The sequence below is a fragment of the Pavona decussata genome, unplaced genomic scaffold (assembly GCF_977016875.1).
Source record: "Pavona decussata unplaced genomic scaffold, jaPavDecu1.1 SCAFFOLD_64, whole genome shotgun sequence".
Taxonomy (NCBI): Eukaryota; Metazoa; Cnidaria; class Anthozoa; order Scleractinia; family Agariciidae; genus Pavona; species Pavona decussata.
The window spans coordinates 542,731-563,585 of record NW_028145484.1 but is presented as its reverse complement, the minus strand read 5'-3'; the positions used below and the strand labels follow the sequence as shown (position 1 = coordinate 563,585).

The 20,855-nt window shown below is 38.1% G+C and overlaps 1 protein-coding gene and 1 long non-coding RNA gene across 2 annotated transcripts in view; both read right to left on the bottom strand.

Moving 5' to 3' along the window:
• LOC146478278 (uncharacterized) overlaps positions 1–13,197 on the bottom strand; it is a 164,261-nt gene extending 151,064 nt beyond the window's left edge. The window contains exons 1-2 of the long non-coding RNA XR_014865091.1: positions 12,546–13,197; positions 11,775–11,843 (exon numbers count right to left, since the gene is read on the bottom strand). This is a non-coding gene — a long non-coding RNA (uncharacterized LOC146478278). The remainder of the gene's footprint in view (positions 1–11,774; positions 11,844–12,545) is intronic.
• Positions 13,198–18,297: 5,100 nt separating this feature from the next.
• On the bottom strand, positions 18,298–19,272 carry LOC146478277 (CKLF-like MARVEL transmembrane domain-containing protein 4). The gene has a single exon (XM_085111799.1). The coding sequence runs from the start codon at positions 19,226–19,228 to the stop codon at positions 18,656–18,658; it is 573 nt and encodes a 190-aa protein (XP_084967925.1). The 5' UTR covers positions 19,229–19,272; the 3' UTR covers positions 18,298–18,655.
• Positions 19,273–20,855: the final 1,583 nt, after the last annotated feature.

Here is a 20,855-nt window from a genome sequence, read left to right as displayed (position 1 = left end):
ACCGGAAATCGCGCGAGAAAAGCCTCTGGCAGCGGTGGTAAAAGAGTAGTTTGGGTCATAGCCTACACCTAATTGTGCATCATGGTCCTTATTTCCGTTTGTAGTTTGTTTATTGTGCGTCATGGAAGTACAGGCTCCTCGGAAGCGTAGAGTTTTTTTTCCCATTTGATAAATTCCGAAAAATAAAAGTCGCAGCCCAGCGGTTGCTTTCTTCTCTATCTCATGTTGTAAGACCCAGGTGAAATGAAGAAGGGAATCGATCGGTGTACTTGCTTATGTTTTGCTTCCTATTTTGATAACTGTATGAAACCCAATGCAACCATATAATACAGTGTTCAGAATTAATATTAGACTTTCTCAAAGTCCGTTTTCGTGGGAGCCCATGTTTTTTGGCGCATAAGAGGATGACATAAGGCAAGCCTAAATTAATACAGTCGAACCTGTATATAACGGCCCTGTATTAAGCGGCCACCCTCTATTAAACGGCCAGTTTTCAAAGTCCCGATTTTTTCGCTTATACAAACGCTGTATTTGTTACCTGTATTAGGCGGCCACCTCTATTAAGCGGCCGCGGCCACCCTGTAGCAGTCCTATGTTTGTCTTTCTTTGTTATTTTGCCACCCTTCAGTGGGAACTAAGCCATATGTTATTTTATGCGGTATTTTAATGTGCTTAAAATGCGACATGTACAAAGCTACTGTAAGCTGATACTCGGCCGTTTAGTATCGTTAACACTTTTCACTGAGATGTCCGCAATGTGCTGAAGTATAGTACCATATCACAAACGGTAAAACAAATTTGTTTTGAATATACTTCACTCTTTAGCTAGAAATTCCTCTTTAATTAGCTTGTTCTTCAGCCATGTGATGGAGAACTGTCAGATGCTATAGAACATGCAGAACAACTACGGGCGTTTGCGCAGTACCATAGATAACAGGAATTGTCGCTGGCAGTGTCGACATTTAACGACTTTGTTTAAAGTATTGATCGCTTGAAAGAGTGTTGATTGTCCTATTGTTTCCTTGCATGAAATATTTTTGTATGATACGCCATCAAAATTGACATTAGACCACGCCAAGTGAGTATTTTTAGCGATCCTGTATTAAGCGGCCACCTGTATTAAGTGGCCAGTTCCTCAAGTCCCAAGGGTGGCCGTTATATACAGGTTCGACTGTATGTGAGACGAGGAGAGGACCGACAGGATAACGAAAAATGTCATTAATTAACATGTAAACAGTTCCGAGGATGTGTCATAAGTTTTGCTTTAAATACAAACTTTTTGCCTGGCCGTTCCTCCGTAAGACAAACACGTGCCAAATAGTGGTTTGTTTGCGTTTTTGTGGGTAGTGCGCTGTACAGTGCTCTAGCCACTATGTCATCAGGTATGTACATTGTAAGAGTGAGTGAGCGAGTGAGTGAGCGAGTGAGTGAGCGAGTGAGTGAGTGAGTGAGTGAGTGAGTGAGTGAGTGAGTGAGTGAGTGAGTGAGTGAGTGAGTGAGTGAGTGAGTGAGTGAGTGAGTGAGTGAGTGAGTGAGTGAGTGAGTGGGTGGGTGGGTGGGTGGGTGGGTGAGTGAGTGAGTGAGTGAGTGAGTGAGTGAGTGAGTGAGTCAGTGAGTCAGTGAGTGAGTCAGTGAGTGAGCGAGCGAGCGAGCGAGCGAGTGAGTGAGTGAGTGAGTGAGTGAGTGAGTGAGTGAGTGAGTGAGTGAGTGAGTGAGTGAGTGAGTGAGTGAGTGTCCGTAAACAAACAGGTCCACAGTGCGTGCACAGCACTACCCACATGTACGCAATGCGTACCTATTTTTTATATTTGCAATCATTCTACTGTTTTTCTTTTTCAAAGGGAAAGCTTGAACGTATAAAAAACACCAAACAAAGGCAGAGGAAGCAACGCCAGCATGAACGTCAACAGCACGGGAGAGTAGAGCGATTTATACCCACAGAAAAAATATTGCTGTTGAGGAGGTCTTTGCTTATTTGAAATGCAGGTGATGCTGCATTTAGAGGGTTAAATTGCATCTGCCACTCATTTTGCCAGATTTCTATATTCTATATTCAAGAAATACTAATTAATTCTAGTACAAGTTTTGTGTGTGCGCAAACAGGAAAACATCATATTTAACAAATAAAATAATAACAATCATCAATCATGTCAGTTAAGAAAAAAGCCTGATATGTCTTCAAGACATTCATAAATATTTGCGCCGGCACACTACATTTGTCATGGAAGCGAAATTTTCTGTTTGAGAACGCCTAGGCCGTCGTTTAGCACGGCTAAGGCGATGTTATATTTTACGTGCTAAATTCATAAGCATAACAATCAAGGCATGCATTCTTGTCCAACATTCGCACTGGTGCCGTTTTTAGCAATTGTTGATTGGTTCCAGTGGCCAATGCATATTCATTAGATCTTGTAAATTTCGTTCCAAAGCAACGAACTTGCCGACAAGCGAAGACGTGTGAGGACAAACTCTGCTCTTGAAAATGTACCGAAATGGAAGGAAGATTTGGCTTCATACAAACAAATACATATGGTGAGTGTCTATTTTAACAGGACTTCAGCTCACAAACTTTCGAACTCTTAGCATAAGCGAGCAGGACCTGGAATTATTTTGGTCTGCTAGCTTGACCAGATTCAGTTCAAGGTATTTTCCGAAGTACAATAATATCAGAATTCGCGAACGTTCAATTTCAGTAGCTATAACACAAAATTCTATCCTGAGAAAGAGAAGGAGAGAAAGGAAAAGGCTGCGAGGAAGTTGGTTTTGTTCGCCGTTCGACATTCAACCGATTTTGGATCAACTTGTTCGAAATACTGAGCACGTGCTTTGACGTGGCACCTTTGGTCCTTTCACGGGCTTTGTTGCGATGAAAATATTTCGTATTTAGTTTCACTGACGTTCTAATAGCTTGAAGAAATACTTCAGAAATACTTCTTTGAGCTACTTTAAAAGCTTCAATGAAAATTTAGTTGTCAAATTCAATTTACCGCTAGAGGAAAACTAATTAATCTCGACAGCTAGGAAGGAAAGGATCCCTTTATGCCTTAGCATAAATAGGTGTACTATGTATTTTCTGAAAAAATAGCTCATGAGTATATTTGTTGTTATTTCTTTCTTAAAGGTGAAGTTGTCAGAGGAAGGAACAACGCGCAAGAAGACGAAAAGAATCATAGCGCAAGGAATGGACAACAGGAAACGGGATTAAAAGATAAGCTAAGAAAATTGATTTTTTTTTTATTTTGCTCAAGAAATACCTCTGATGGACGATGATCATATGAGACAAAGCTAAAGGAAGTTTTTGGAGAATAACACTTAAAATTTTGTTTTTATTGACCGCAAATGGGGAGGTTCTAGGCCCCTGAACCTAATTGAAGTCATATTCTCGAGTAGTTGAGCCAAAATTCTTCAGCTTGCAAAGTTCAACGATTCTTAATTCTTGTTGTTGGTGTTAAACCATTGAAAGTGCGGGTTGTGTTTCTTGTTTTTGTCCAAATATACCAGCAATCGTCCATTAAGAGATATTTTTTTTTTTGTATCAAGAACACTTAACGTCAACTTTGAGCGATCTTCTACTGCATTCACATGGTGTTTCGGTTTGATCAGTTGAATTTACAATCAAAAAGTCTTCGTAAATTTCTACATTAGATAGAACTTGAAACTTCGATGAATCTTTTCATTTAATTTATCTTGGTTGATTTTAAAGTCAACAAGAAAGTTTAATAAGTAAAACAGCGATCGCTCAAAGTTGGGTTGTTTATCAGATAGTTATATATATTACAAGGTTAAACTGCCAGATACCATGGTTACGAAAACAGGAACGTAACAGGATAAAACTTTTCAAAGCTGACCTAAACACAGATAAACTAAATCGCGTTAAAAACGCTGACTGTTAATGATCAAAAAGATTTATCATGGGGTGGGGGTTGGGTGGTAGGCGGCACCCCTCCGCCTTAAATCAGCGGGGTCCAAATCTGGAGGGTTGTATGAAGGTTAATTAGTTGTTAAAAACGTGAAGAATGCGACTCAAAATTTATCAAAGAGGATTAAGAACTACAAAAACGCCAAGAAGTGGCATTACTTGAAAGTGACACTGACAAAATACAAGCATCCATTAACTGGTCTTGCTAACAAAATCAAACAGTTTTTTCTCCCATTCAAAAAACAACAAAATTTGGCTACTAAATTCCACTACGATGAAAAACGATTCCCAGCATCTCTTGGCTGATTGAATATTTCGTGTCATAAACGTTTGGTGGGATTTAAGATACATTGATTAGGGGTGCGGTGAAGGTGTGGGTCGGCTACCAAGTTTAAATTGGGTTCTCAAACCCGTTCTCATTCATTCATTCATTCATTCATTCATTCATTCATTCATTCATCCATCCATCCATCCATCCATCCATCCATCCATCCATCCATCCATTCATTCATTCATTCATTCATTCATTCATTCATTCATTCATTCATTCATTCATTCATTCATTCATTCATTCATTCATTCATTCATTCATTCATTTATTCTCAATTTGGCTACTTAATAAAACTGGATTGCCTAGATTAGGGGTAATCAAGGGTGTACAAAGTCCTTGCGAGTTTTCACGCGGAGATTTTGTGTGACCTTTAGTTTCAATTTTTCAAAGGGGTTTGGGGAAGAAACAACGAATGCATCAGCGTTGAAAATATTTCTTCTGTTTTGGATGTTTTCTAATCGTGGCTCTCAAAATTAGCTATGATCATAAAATACTATTAGACATGGCACCTGGCAGTTGCACCTCGTAAGTTTTTGTAGTTGTCAAGGGAACCTAAGGCTCCAAAGGGAATCGTTATTCTAAAGAAAAGGACAAAACTGTCTTACCAAATTGTCGCAGAAAAGCAAATGCGCACGAGCATTTCTTCCTATATTTCTCGCTGTGCAAAATCACCAAATAAGCAATTAATTGAAGCAATTTAACCAAATCATTTATTTCTATTCTGAGTAAAAACTTTCGGGGGAAGGTGACAATAAATTAAAAGCTTCTTTAATGCCTTATGTTCTCTTGACATATTATAACAGATAGTAAACTAGTGTCTGGTTGAAGTAATGTTTGCAAAAACGGTTTCAAACTTCTACGGCGTTCGAATTAGGTGGGAAAAATAGAGTTAAAGGCCGCAAAAGACTATTGAATCAAAAGTGCTATATTTTCTGGAAAAATGTTCAGGCAATTGGAACTTAGGGAACATCTAGTCATTCAACTCTTTGAAAATGGGCTTAATGCCGTTCACCGTTTTGTTCTTTTAATTACTATGATTTGAAGGAAGGCTAGGGATAAAATTGAATTTGGAACAAACTTGATTTTCACACTAGTGGATACAAGACTGAAGATTAATAACATTGCTCCTATTCATGCAAAATTGCAAATAATAAAATGTTAAAATGTTATTTGAAGAAGGAAAGTAGAGTCCTACTCCAGAAATGTTTTTCAAAGCTATCAAATTGAGATCATACCAAGTATTTCCTAGTACCGTAGTGAAATTTGTACTTTGTTTTTATTAACATTATTTGCATTATCTCAACCAGACATTAGTTTCAGTAGTGTACTTGATATGTAAGACCTTGTTTAACTATATTAGTGTTACATTGGACACTGAAGGGGAATGAGTGAAAGTTCAAACTATTAATTTTTAAATAATAATTGGCAAAAAAAAGAAAGGCAAAAAACAAAAAGAAATTGCAAAGAATGAAAACAAAAACCAAAGAATCACTAAGGACATTGGTGTTGAAATTGGACGAAATTTGGCTGAAACTAAAGAGTAAATAGAATTCTTTTGATTGAAGAAAAGAAATTTCTAAAACGAGATTGATTCACCAAACTTGTAAGCAAGGTATCGATTATCTCGATCAGTGAAAATTAAATAACTATAACTACAGATTGTTTGCCAAGGAACTACACTTATTATTATGGCCAAAAGGGTTAGAACAAGGGAAAAAGCTAAGCGATTACCAAAGGTAAAATCTGAAAAAAGAAACAGAAAACAGAGTGAAAAGATTTCGAACATCACTTAGAACGAATTGTCTTGATACTCGAAAACCAGAATAGTTTTCAAATTCGGGTGTGGGTTGTACATGTATCGTTTTCTAGATGCTTTCACCACAAATGTCTTGTCCTATGTAACACTGTATATGGACGTGGAGTTTAGTACTCTGCCGGTTGAACAAGGTCATAAAAAGCGACATTGCAAGTTAGACAATTTTGCAGCAGGTTGAAAGAAAGACATCGAAGTATTAATTTAATGTTAAAACTTTCCTGAAACAATCAGTATTTCACGACAATCCAAAAACGTTTCTTCTTCTGTTGCAAAATTTGGTCTTGAATTGCCATGTCGCTTGTTTATTTCTAAGGTCGCCTTCACTCGGCAAACTAAGGTTTCCAATCTCGTGTTGTCAAATAAGATTTGGCGTGCTAAAACGTTGCAACAACAACAAAAAAAGTTTTCTGCATGTTTGAAGCCGTCTTCGCAATGTTCTTTCACGCCAACTTGTATTTGACAACACAAGTTTGCCAACTTTATTTAGCCTTGTGAAGATGACTTTAGATTGTTAAAGTATAAACCACCTCGGAAATGAAACTTCACTAAAACGAACGTTTCGTTGAAAATTTTAAACTTTTGCTTTTTAAATTACCCGAAAATTGACAGCTGCTTTAAGTTTTGTATCCGAGGTGGTTTATATTTATCTGGTGGGCAAAATTTGTGGGGTCACTCTTTGAGCTTTTTGTGAGCGAGAAATATTCAAAGAGCACCCCGTTATTTTTTTGGCCAAATTTGTTGCCAGGGGAAACGCTGTACAAATTTGTCCAAATTTTCCCGCCAAAAGACTTAGTATATACAGGAAAAAAGTTTGTACACACCTTTTAATTAATTGATTGATTATTACTTAATTAATTAACTTAAACTATTCTATTTATTGTAATAAGACAGAAAATAAAGGACACAATAAAACTGAAACAATTGTTTGCTTGAGTGTGACTTTTATTGTTGACATCAATAAGAACTTTAATTATAGTGGTATCATTAAGCTTACTTACTGAATGCAAATATAATATTTGGCTACGAAAAATTTAAAAAAAACGGCGCATGCGTATTTTTGGCGCCCGTATTTTTTTAAGTCTTTTGGCGGGAAAATTCAAAATTTTCAAACAGATGGTAACGATATGGAAAAATTAAAAACAAAAAACCGCGCATGCGTATTTTAAGTCTTTTGGCGGGAAAGTTAGACCAAATTGAACAGCTGTTACCCTAACTGAACGAACGAGAGCCAAAACCAAAATATTTTAAGTTGGATAAAAACTTATTAATTTTGAACATGCGTTAGTCAATCAAATTTGATTAAAACACGAACGATTATGGTATCTTAATTAAACTTTGCTGAAAATTTCCATTTCTAGACAAACTAATTTTGCCAAAAACGTCTTACAATTGATTCATAGAAAAACTGTTACTTTTCTAAACTTAGCAAATGCGAAATAAATACGAAGACGCACTGATAAACAAGAACTTTCCACGAAACTGACCTAGTTTCATTTATTTGTTGTTATAACGAGCGAATCAAATAAATTGTCATGTGCTTTAGTCGAAATCTTCATTTTGAAATCCATGGTTTTAACCGAGATTATACTTGTAAATGTTTTGGCCCGCTAAAAAATAAGCAAAATGCTTATCTAAAAAGTTTATAACTGACAATAATCATCGATGAGTACAACTTTTCACGAGTTTTTACGACAAACCCGGCCGGTTGTAAACAAAAATTTGAAATTAAATGTCAAGAAAAAGACTTAAAGTAGCCTATAAATTATCTTATCTTACCTTATCTTACAATTTTGAGAAAATTCGAATCCAGTTTCCATCGACACGCAGAATTTTGCTAACAGTTACGATCGCTTTGGTATGAATTTGTTTTATATCAGATATCAAGTCATTTTTAAAAAGAGATGTATTTGATCAAAACCGAGCAAATTTAGAGAATTTCAAAGTTCCGAAGTTGATCAAACCTGTAGACAATTGCAATGATTTAAATCAAACCGAACATGCCTCGGCTATAAAATTAATAGTTTACGAAATCTAAACAATTTGGCTTACCGAAGAGTAAAATTTCTTGAAAGCGATAAAATATACATTCACACGTGAAAAATTAAATGCTAATCAAGGTCCTTTGATAAAGTGCGTCTTCGGGTTTAAAAAAAATTCAGTTCAGCGAAGAAAATAAAGTTTGATCTTAGTCAGCTTTTGGAAAATAATTAATACTTATGTTCTACCTTGACTAAAAAAGTGCTTGACTTGCTCTTGTTCCAATTCATGCATATGCTTGTGTAGTCAAGGCTTGTCATCTACAAGGCGTCCTGAAAAATAAGCAAAATCTGCAATTAGAAAGTTAAATTTTAATCACCTTTATTTATATTGGTTCAGTCTACAAGGTCAATCATTTAAGGCTCAACATTTTTTGCTTTGGCGACGAAAATTTTAAAAACAAAGTAGTCTCTTGGATCTTGGACATACTACAGTCAACTCTCGCCTTGCAGACACCTCGCTATTACGGGCACCCCGATAATACGGACGACAACTAAATCCCCGGCAAAAATAAATTACAGACATTTGACTGAGAACGTTCTCTCATACTAAATCGCTGATGAGATCTAAACATTGTACACATAAACAAGTTCTCACCCTTCCACCCCCCGCCACTCCTGTCCACCCTCCACAATGACCCCTCCCGTAATTACTTGTTACTTGATTGCTTGGAGTCAATTTCGGTTATGGCCCAGTTACACGCACTCCTCCATTCCCTCTCCTCCCTGGTATTTGTCGGGAATTTGCCATTTTCTCTTCGGGGAAGAAAAAATGCCCCACGGAGGGGTCGCCCAATACTGATCCAAAAACCTATAGCTTAGAAAAACTAACAAATGCCCCAACCAAGGATTTTTGATAATAATCCAGAGAGTAGACTTGCCACAAGTCCACCTTGTTTAGTTCAGCGCGGCACACTTAGTTCATTGCTCCTCAAAACAAAACACTCAGCATCTTCATATCAAAAGTATGTGTCAGCCAAATCGCAATTGTTATGATTGCGCCTCTAGCGTGCGAGAATGTGAAGACGACAGGGAAACGATGAAAGCAATTACGTAAGGCTGGCTTTTTGAATGGATTAAACCTGCGTAGCGCAGTGGTCATAAAACCAAACTAAATAGGTTGGTATTTGACTCAAGTAGCAAAATATGAAAATTTCTCCATTTCTAAAGAAATAAAGATTAAAAAGGACCCACCATGCCCCTGTAGACCTCTGATGACAAATGCCTCATCGTGGGGATCAACGAAACGATAAATGTCCAACATATACCCAGGGTGGTGGGGCAGGGGGGACCATTGGAGAATCCAATATGTCGGATCTAAGATGGCTGATTTTTCTGTGACATTGGTTGAAGTAACTCCTCAGGTTAGAGGCCTACAATGACTTCCAAGCAATCGAGTAATTAATTATGGGAAAGGGGGGAGGGGTTGGAGGTTGGAGGGTACAAATACCCAGTTTGGAGTCAGAGAAAGATGCTAAGTGTTTCCCTCCGAATAAAATAATCCGGAATCTTAGTGGTAGTTGCCATGGAGGAGAGGTGTGTGGTAGAGATGGAACCCATCCCAGGCTACAAGCTTTTATTTTATTTGCTGTAACAGTTGTTGGTAAAAAAAACATTTTATATATTAAAAATCGACGACGTCATAAATGGGATAGCTTTAAAATCTACAACTCGACTTAATCTGGATTTTAGGGGGTGCATATAGAGCTCTACGAAGATGTGGTCGCTGGTAGATTTGTAACTTTGAGTATAGGCACGCTCCTTTTAAGGTACAGTGTATCTCGTTGGCTTAAATTTAAAAGATATTAGGGTACGTTTCCAAGGCCATTCATTCCCCGATTAAAACTGTCATCCATATTTCTAGCTTTGAGCAGGTATTCAAGACACAAAAGCAGGGTGGCAATGGACTCTATCCCATACGTTCGGTTATTCACTGGACACATTTTTCAACAATACGCGAATAACATGGTAATCTTACCCGCGAAAATTTTACAAAACGTAAAATTAAATGCAAGGCTGATCGGACAGCTAAAATAATTTTATTGTCCAATGCTTCGGTTAGACAATACTAACATTCTTCAGGGGCGGCAAAAAGCTAAGTAAAAATTGGAAATAAACGGTTACAATATTTAAAGACGATACAAATGGAAAGTTGAGATGTGATTGGTTGATAAATAAAGAAAGCTGAAACGTGTACAGTAGACAGATAAGTTTCATCGCGTCTGTTTATTCCATAGGGTTCAAGAGTCTTGCCCTTGGAAAGTAGAAATGCTTCTCTGGCTTTCTGAATGCCGTCTCTGTTGGAGTTAATGAGTTCTAGGGGAACAAGCCTGGTTTGCGTGATTTGGGGAGTTCTATCCTCCCCCTACCCTACCCTCTCCTCCCCTCCCCCTCCCCAGTAGATTTCTTTCTCTTCTCACGCCGGCTTGGAAAGAAAACGACTGCTACGTAGGCTGGGAACTCTCTTTCAAAAAAACCTCGCGAAATTTTGATCTGACCGCATGCCCGAAATCAGGGCCCGAAATAATTTCGGAAGAATGACTTTTAATTGCAACTTACACATTTCCTAGACTTCAGAATGCATTTTAGACGATTTGGCCCAAGTTTTCCTGAAAAGCGAAGAGAAATACCATTTGCCACTCGAAAATCTGGTTTATCCCAAAACAGATTGTTTTGTCAAGGAATTTGAAGTTTCGATTGAGTCGAACTTCACTCGCTGCGCCTTAAGGGATCCTCATTTTATAGTTAATTTTAATTTTATTTTATGTACCTTTAAAATTTCATTTTGACATAACATGATGCTTAATACTAACGAGATTTCGAAAATTTTCCCATTTTGCTTAGGGCCGAGACACACGGTGTAACACTGAGGCTAACAATGGCACAATATCGCGCGCAAGAAAGTTGGAACTGGTGATGAAAGGAACTCAGTCTACTCTTCCAAACAAATTGACGTTAAATTTAGTTTAAAAAGTGGAGATAACATTTTTGTGTTCTAAAAATTGGACATGATTACCGTCCGTTTTCGCGGGTAAATTTCCCGCGCGCCGCCATTTTGGGTCTTATGACGTCAAACGGTTGCCGCTATTGTCAGGAAGCAGATTTTATTTTGTGTGGAATAATCGGGCAGCCGTATGACGTCATGGAATCCAAATTGGTCGCGCGAAGACAATTTAAAGGCCAAAAGACGCGATAATAAAATCCAATTTGTAGAACAATAAAATCTCCACTTTGAAATTTAGAAACCATTTCCAACAATTTAATGTGAATTTGTTGGAAGAGTGGAAGTTCTCTTTAGCCATATGAACGTCTTCATCATTCTCCTGGGTCGGAAATGTTGTGTGCAACATTTTCTGGTAGGGAGACGTCGTCTTATGTGCAACGCTACGCGCAGGGTCACAGCACGCGTTAGAATGGGTCGATATTAATACCAAATATTCGATGTCATTGGCATTTGGTATCGATACTCCGGCACGAGAAAATAAATATCGTTCTTACAGTTCGCGAGAAAAGAGAGCGTGGAAGTCATTTTTACCATGTAAAAGCGTGACACGTTATTGCCAGCTTAATGTTGTAAGATTCCTACGCTTTGAATTTTCAGGAGCTTCGAAAACCATCTTCAGCAACTCAACTCAATTAATATTAAGCCAAACACAACTTTATCAAACTCACCATTGTCAGCATTATCTTTGATTTTCGTCTTTTTTCCTTCCCGTCAATCTCTCTGCTTTAATTTAATCCCTATCGTAGAGAATAATTTTTCATTGTCAGGCACTAGTCAAGATTCTAGTGGCAGTGAACAAGTTTAAGGACGATGGATGAGGCAGGTGGTGGTGGGGGAGGGGAGGGGGCTGTACAGGGGTGCCGCCGCGCCATCAAAAAAGTGAACTGAATCAGTGGTCTATATAAAACAGTACATGACGTGTGAGGGCTAAATGCGCAGATCAATTATTTTGCAAGCAGAAACCCTGTCCGTGGAAACCTCCTCAATCCCCCAAACCACGAAAAACCCACGCGCGAATTCTACCAGTGAGAACATTAAGACAAACTCGCTTCAAATTCACCATTCATTGGCATTTCCTGTGCTAATTATTGTTAGTTAATCTCTAGTCTTAATTTTTATAATTTGAAATTATCACACGGCATGTCTGAAAACCAGCTTGCTGAGCCATTTACCGTGTTTAAATAAAGTTGATTGATTGATTCCCCCGACACGGTACAAGGTCAAATGCTCGGAGTATACCCGGGGGATGTAAACGGTTCGATTTGATCGGGGTAAAGCGTCTCCACTCTATGACACGATCATTTGAGCAAAACCAGCAGATGGCAGACCCTTGTTTGTATTTGGTACCAGAAACGTAAACGGCAATTAAAATCGGCGAACATTTCTTCTACCCTAAAACAAGCAATCTAAATCATTAGACAAGAGAATGCGGAACCCACCTTCTGCGAAAAACACTTCTTCTTTCGCTTTGTGTTGAACTTCCACTTAAACTTCAATCCGATGCATCATGTTCAGTGTTGCCCTTAAATTAAACGTTAGTTTGGTTAATATGGTGCACAGGTCATAGTAACTGGAGTAAACTGCCCAATTGTAATGCACGTCAAAAGAATCAGTTGGGTCGCCTATGGAAAGCCTCTGACACTCAGTCAGCTTTCTATGTCAATTGAAATTGTGCGTAAGGCAAGTAAGATAGAACATTAGCATTTAAAGGCACCTATGGCAGCTCCACTCAGTTCAGGTCTTATCCTCACTTCAATTGGAATAAATTACCCAGTTGTTATGCATTCCAAATAGATCAGCAGTGTCGCTTAGGTATGCCTCTGACACAGCGTGCGCTCAGTCAGTTTCTGATGTCAATGGAATTTGTGCGGCGTATTCGTAAAGTAAAATCAAACGTTAACGTGCAAAGGCGTCAACAGCAACCCCTCTCAGTTCATTTGGTTCATCTCTCAGCCAGTAGAATGATCAGTGCACTGATATAAATACGTGGTCTTTTCACGCAATAATACTACATGTTGAATACCGTCTTCTCAGATATAGTTTAGTCAAGACAAGGTATCGAGCACCAACAAGCGATAATCTTACCCTGCTTGGTGGCACGTTACAAATTAAACAACTAATTGCTGCATGTTTAAATGGCCCAGTAATTCTGTCACTCTTGCCAAGCAATTAAAATACTTTTTTGTCGACAATAATTTATCTTGCTCTTCAGTGTACTTCTGATTAACTCCACTAGGTTGCATGCACTTTTTGCCCTAAAATTAAAAGCGCTTGTGATCAATATTCTTTACATGACTTTTTGCTGCCATCCCGGGTGACATGGAAAGATCACAGTGACACCTGTAGTCATTATCGTGTTTCCTTCTAAACGGAGCATACCCCTGCTGTATAGGGCAAGCTCTGAAACTGCGGACTAGATAGAAACATCTCAAACCATATATCGACAAAAATCCTAACGCTTCGCAGCTCAATACATAGTTTTGCCGGAAGCTAAGATTGGTTATACGTTATACAGTCGAACCTCCATGTGCGACCACCTCTTGTAAGCGACCAACTCTTATAAGCAACCACCTATCCAAAAAGACCAAATGTTTCCCAGTCAAATCCCTATAATAGGAACCTCTCGTAAACAACCACCTCTCACAAGCGACTGCGACCACTTTTTGAGGTAACAACATTATGATTTTCCATTGTTTTTAACCTCTTGTAAGCGACCGCTTGACACATGCCGGTCTGATCTCCATGTTTGCTGCATGTACTACGCTACTCAGAGTTTACGAGGAACTTTTAGTGATAACCTAGCACCTAGCAATTTTTTATTTAGACTGTTCAACACCCGGCCTGTTAAAAAATAGCTTGTGTGCATGGTAGCATTCAATTTCATATCATATGGCAGGTGGCTATTTCAATAAAGGTTGTCCGCAAGCCTACTCGGCAAGACCACAAGTTGAAAAGGGAAATTCATCAATAACTTTACAAAACTCAACTATAGCTCACCCCTGCAGAAAATAAATCACCCCGGCACATGTTGTTGTTATTTTCTTCCATTCCATGGCACTGCCAATCATAAAACTGCAGCGAAATTACGAGTTTACAGCTACCCATACTACTTTTCGGTCTTGTCGCTTTGAATTGAGGCTTTGAATTTCGACAAGTTGATTCGATAAGCTGTAAATGGACAATGACATTTCATACCAAAAATATGTTTGGGGTAGTTCTTGTTTGTATCAAGACGACCAAAGTCTGCTCTATTGCCCCCCCCCCCCCCACCCCTCCCCGCCCAACTCCGGTTTTGTCTTCAGTGGTGCTTGTTTTACAGTCTTGTGGTCCCCCAGCGCTTTGCAGTCGCTTTGAAGTTTTTTAGTAGAGATAATACTCCATAAAAGCTCAGAAACAAAGACTGATTTCTGAGATACGGTTATAACTTTGCGAAGGGCGCCATGTGCAAGAAGTTCAGAGATGAATTAAAGATGATTTTTAGCAGTATATTTGCAATTCAAATTGCATATTACAAAGACAAGTGAGAAAAATGCATACAACGATTGATTGAAAATGACAGTAAGTAGTGAAAACTGTAGTTTAGGGTCGTAAAAAAAACCGCAAAAATGCGAACTTGAAACGAAACTTAGTTTGCTTTGGAAAAATACTTTTTTTTTTTAAATCGCAGCCTGCAAGCAGTGTAAAGGGAGGCCCCGCTTGCAGGGTTAGCGAGAAAATGAAACTTTTTCAAGTTGTCAAAATGCACGTGCTTCCAGTTCCTTTGCACGTGCACAAAAATAAATAAATAAATAAATGAAGGAAAAAATTAATAAATCACTTTATTTGAACTTAAGGATGAAATTCTAGGGTGTGACCAATCAATCGGATGGAAGCTGTTGAACAACACTAATTTTTTCTGTGATAGAAACGCAACGAAAATTTGATCAAATACTTTAAGCAAAAAACAAAATCAAACAAACCGAAGAGTGTGTAAATTTTACCAGTAAGGTTCCACACGGTAAAACCGGCCCGAAAGTTTCTTCTTCTTTTTTTGATTAAGGTAACTGAGGTGGGCTACCTTTTCTTTTAATCTCTTTGTCTTTCAAACAGCCAGAAAAAGGATTGAGGAACGAGCTTACAAACCCTCCTTTCGGAACCATCTCAGCCAGCAGGGACTGAGTACTAGAACCAATGTTTGGCACTGGTAACGAGGAAGGACTTTAAAAGGGGCAGTTGTCAACTATTTTTAGTGCCCCTTTGAATAGCCAGAAAATATTTTTGTATTGGTGGATCGTTAAAACTATGGTTCAGTTTTGTTAACAATAACCCTACTAGTGCACAGAAACCGGCTAGTAGAAATTATCTTGGCTGCAGATGGTTAGGATGCAAATGGGTGCAACTTGAAAAAATTGGTGAACTTTTTCAAGCTCTTCCTGTGTATCTTTGGAGAAATCACTGAAAAAAACTTATATAGAGGATATTACATGACTGTGCGAAGATACGCAATTTCTCTTCGAGTGTTGAAAAATATTTCACTTGTTCGCTGCGCTCACTTGTGAAATATGTTATCTCCAAGCGGCCATGTAATGTTGTTTATTATATAAACACCAATGAAATACCAAATCATTGCAAAAGGCGCGATAGCAACGGTGATCTTTTTATGTGTGAAGATATCATGTTTTCGCGCGAAAGCTCACCTGGTATCTCATTGGTGTTTATATGATAATTAACAATTATTCCACGAGTGCGCATTGGATATGAGATCATAGATAGCCAACGAGGCGCGTAGTGCTGAGTTGGCTATAATCATCTCATATCCAACAAGCGCAAGTGGAATGATAATTATTATTTTATTATAAAAACAATCAAGAAATATTGCTAGATCTTGCTGATTTCATTTGAGAGAAGAACCAGCAGACAATTTAATGGCCACCATTTCTGGGCCATGGTATAATGGCTCATTTACCATGGCCGCTCAGCCAATCAAATCCCTCGAATTGCATTACACAATGATCCAGTTTTTAATAATATGGTCTCCTGGTGCCCTAACAGCAATTCCGTGTTAGAGAAGAGGTTCTTATAGTCAAATATTTGCACAGTTTGTACCAAAGTACAGTCAATTCTTCATGACAGTGCCCCTTTAAATGTGGTCAGCTGCCATGGCAACCTCGTTCCCAGGGTCTCTCTTCTTCCCGTCCCCTGGAGCGAGAGATACATAAGACATACAAGTTCTGAGATATATAAGTGCAGTTTTACTGACAGTACTCATTTAAACTGGCAAGGTATTCGAACCTGCCAAAACATGTTGCATAAGCTAAAAAAATGTGGTTCTATATTTCCAACATTTACATTAATACACTAAATGTTCCAAGAACAAATAAGAGTTTTTAGTTTTTTGTTCCACACACTATTTTTTCTGTCCATTACAATGTTTCATTAAAAATCTTGAGTCATCATCATCTGACACAAAACATGACTAAATACTACACTAATACTACACTAATATAATAATTATATAATAATTATTATTAGAAATGTTTATAGGTCGACTCAGAGTCTGACACTGAGGTGAATGGAAAAAGTCGGTATCTCAGGCAATGCTTTTAATAATAGGAAAGGATTACATAATTTTTGCAAGTTCTGAACCTTAATAAATTATCAGAGTTTGAATATGACAGTTTGACTTCCAAATTTCCAACCAGTAATGTTTCAAAAGTCCTCATACACTCCTGAGGAATGACACTGTCGAGACGTAATAATACAAAACAAACAATTCACACTTGTAGAACCAATGTGAGGGTCACTTTTAATCCTGGTATTCCAAATTGATGGCAGTATAAAAACGAAGCAGATATTTACAGTCAATCCACGTCACGCATGACCAGTATTTCCAAGAATGAAATGAACATTCAAATTCCTCTTTGTAATGTCCAGCATTTGAATGGAATGTTGAACATTTCTCTGGAAATCTTTCCAAAAAAGACACATTAACTGAAAAAAAAAAAAAAAAAAAAAAACCACTTGGGAAACAATTGTTATTCTTGAAATACTTAATGCTGTAATGTAAAGAAAAGTCAATAACTTTATACCATCAATAAACTAGGGAAATTTCTACAAGAACTCTAAAATTTTCGTTGGCAATGTTCAAAACTACATTCAAATTTCAAAAATAAAGGTCACGCGTGACGTGGATTGACTGTAACCTACTGAGATCTGACGGTCCTCTTCAAGGCTGTACTATAGCTTGGAGAACTAGGCTTCAAAGGGAAAGATGTGATTCATAAACTTGAGAAAGTGCACCATTCTTGTTGTTTTCTGTCATTTTCAAACTCTGTGTAATTGGTTGTAACCTTGGTAAGGACTGCATGTCTACTTTTCTCACGAACGTGTACAAAACTGTACTGTTTTGATCTTGCATTTTTGCTGCTATTTTGAGTGATACAGTTGATAATACTGCAAATAGTTACATTCATAGCAATAAATATAAATCAATAACCACTTTGAAAAAGATAACATCTGTCTGGCTTTGTAATATTGATGCTTTTACCAACTGAATCATAATTGATAAAAGAGTTCAACTCAAGAAATTGTTAAAATGACCATAAGTTTCTCAAGCATTCATTCACATAAACTCCTTGTTTGCGTTTGGTTAATTAACATTTTAGCCCATTTCAGTAGTTAAGATTAAAATAATATATTCAAGGTTTATTTCCTGTTCTACATGAAAATTAGCATTAATTTCTGTAGACTCGAGCAAAATGTTTCCTTATTTTCACACTGATTCACTGCCAAACACGCAATTTTATATAATAATTTCATGCAATACAGTGCTTATATCGGTTTACAACTCCCCCACAAAGAACACAATTCTTTCAGAGATCAACAAAAGTTGAAGTACAATATGGAGTTGTAGATGAAATAGCATCTGGTTCACTGATACCAGTATATTAAAGACAGATTGGATGAAACCATCTAATATCAATTATAAGATTTTATTTCCTATGTCAATATTGTAATGTGCCAGTCATCAATCTTTATAGATTGTTTTATTAACACGTGTATTCCTTTGTGTCTTCCAGTGTCATATCTATAAAAGGAACATGGTGTAATGGTAAAAGCCCAAAATAAGCTTTCAGCTCTTCGAGCGGGATCGTGGTGCGTTTAACTCTGCGAAAATGTTTAAGACTTACATGCAATGAAAACGTTTTTCAATTAAACTAATTTAATGTTATATTTTAACTATCTTTAAATGTTACACATTCTCAAAGGTGATGATGAATTTAATCCATGCAATTGTGACAAAAAATAAAGCAGAAAGCCAAGGAAATTTAACACTCCGGCTATGTTTTAGCGCTTTTAGTTTCTAGTATTGTACAACGATATAATATAACCGTGATGCTGTATCAAATGTTGTACATCTTAAGCTTATCGTACCGGCTAGGTTATAATTTGACAAAGACAAATATTAAATTGTGGTTCCTTCTTAACTGTCATCGTTTCTTCAGCTAAAGAAACAATGAACGTGTTCCTTCAATTGACATTTGTATGCAGCAAAACATTTTTATGATCATCACACTACCCCTCCGCTTGGGTTCGGCTCGCTGTAAGCTGGAGGCGGCCCGATGTAATCTGGAGGTTTGGTTTCCCCAGAAGATTGTTGCCTAGCCTCATCTTGCATGCTTCTGTAGATCCTGAAGTGAAGGAAGGCCTCGACAGCGAACAAAGCCAAGCAAACGAAACCGAAGAAGGCTGCTGCACCGGCCGTGCCTTTTCTCGTAACACACCAATCTTTGGCACACGAAGCGGCAAGGCTGGAGCCGATCAAAAAACCAACGACTGCTAACAGACAAAGCACCAAAAAGACCGCAGGATGGCGGAAAATCCACAGAAGCCTTTCCCACAAGCCAACAAGATGAATAATCATGTCGATTAGGGCGTTGACGAAGGCAGTCCAAGCGACAAAACCGAAGAAACCCATTTTTGAAGCACAGCTACACGCATCGACATAGGACACAACGGCAGAGCCACATACTCCAGCCAGCAGTGTTAAAACTAACTCCGCGACTTTCAGCTTCCCTAACCAGGTCTTCGTGATGTAGTCCAAGGAAAACTGAATAAAACCGTCGCCCCGTTGCTCCGCCATGTTTCCTTGCGTTATATGTGATCGTGATTGTTGGGTAGTTTTTCACAGGGGAGGGGTAAGTGGTAGGCAATTCGGAGGAAGGGCGGAGGTTGCGGAGTGCTCGAGCTGGGGGCCTTTTTTAACATCGTTTTGTCAAGTAAAATTTCATGATTTCTAAAGAACTAAAATGTCGATCAAACAGTTACACATTTTGTTTTCATGTTTCTAAACAAGTAACGGATACGGTACTAATCATCTTTATCATCAATTCAGTAAAAACCAGTAACTGTGTTTGAAAGGGTCACCGCGACAAAATAAATCCGCCGGATAAGTGATCAAGTCAGATTTATTTTTATTTATTTTTTGTCCTGCAGTAAAGGATCTAATTAGCAAACAAATTGTATAAACAAAAAATCTAAAAAAGAGCAAGGCTGACTTCACGGTAAGGGAAATATATTTTTCCGAAATGTACTGAGAAAATCTGACAGTCAGCCACTGACTGTGAAATCAGCCTTGCTCATTTTTAGATTGGCCAGTGATCGTGAGGCATCGCACCAACTGTTTTCATAAAAAAATGAATTTAAAGTGGCTAGACACTTCCTGTTTAAATCGGACCATTGATCCCGAATGGTGGAGCTACATTGTATATCAGTGCGGAAAGAAGGAAGACTAAATATGTCCTTCGTGCTATGAGGAATTCTGAAATTTAAAGATATGGCTACTTCGTGTTCGTATTTCCTTCCTCTCCTTTGCAGAGTCCGTCTTTCGCACTCGAGCGGACACAAATAAGGGCCTGGAGAGGGTGAAATAACGAGGAGCGCCCCCTTTTACTCAATTTCCATTTTTCTTCCAATTTACTTTCTTTTTATATGAAGGAGCCTCTGACGGGATTTAGCCTGTGAATGTTCAGGGTCCCAGATGGGTATAGGGCCAACTGATGAAGAGGACGATCTTTGTCTCTTGTGAGACCCCAGACCAAGCTCGGCTCGCTTCTTCGCCCTATACCCCAGTTGGGAACCCTTTGCAGGCTTTGGCTAGAAGGTTGCAAAATCCCAGTCTTCAGCACGGGTCGCCAGTCTAGCTAAACTCTCCCGGATAAAAGCGGGCGGTTGGGGGAGAGAAGTGGTTCGATGATGTTGGGGTCTCGTGGGGGATGGGAGGCAGGAGAGGGGTGACAAACAAGAAAAGATCTCCAGATTTTTCATATTTTTATATCTCCAGGAGTTAGGCATCTCTGCCAAAAGGCTTGGATTTCCTTCAACAAGAGAGGTTCAGTTTAATTAAGGATAGTGACAGAAGTACATTTTTTTTCTTAGTTTATGACTATGGGGAAAAAAAAGACCTTAATACGGACTACTGGAATCCAAATAGATAACTGGAAGTAACCAAGCAGTTTTCAGTCATAATTAAGCAACAATAATATTGGAAAAAGCTTTAAAATAAATAATAGTATATATTTTTCTCCAACTTGAATTGAAACTTAAATATCTCTGAAAATGCGTGGCAACCCCTATTTTTCGTTTTGGCTTTCAACAACCCTTAAAGTTGCTTTTTCTGCGCACAAAAAATATCTTTGTTTTTAGTAGGCATCGTATATTGAGATGTGCAGAAAGTGTTAGTAGCAAAAGGATACATCTGATAAGAACAT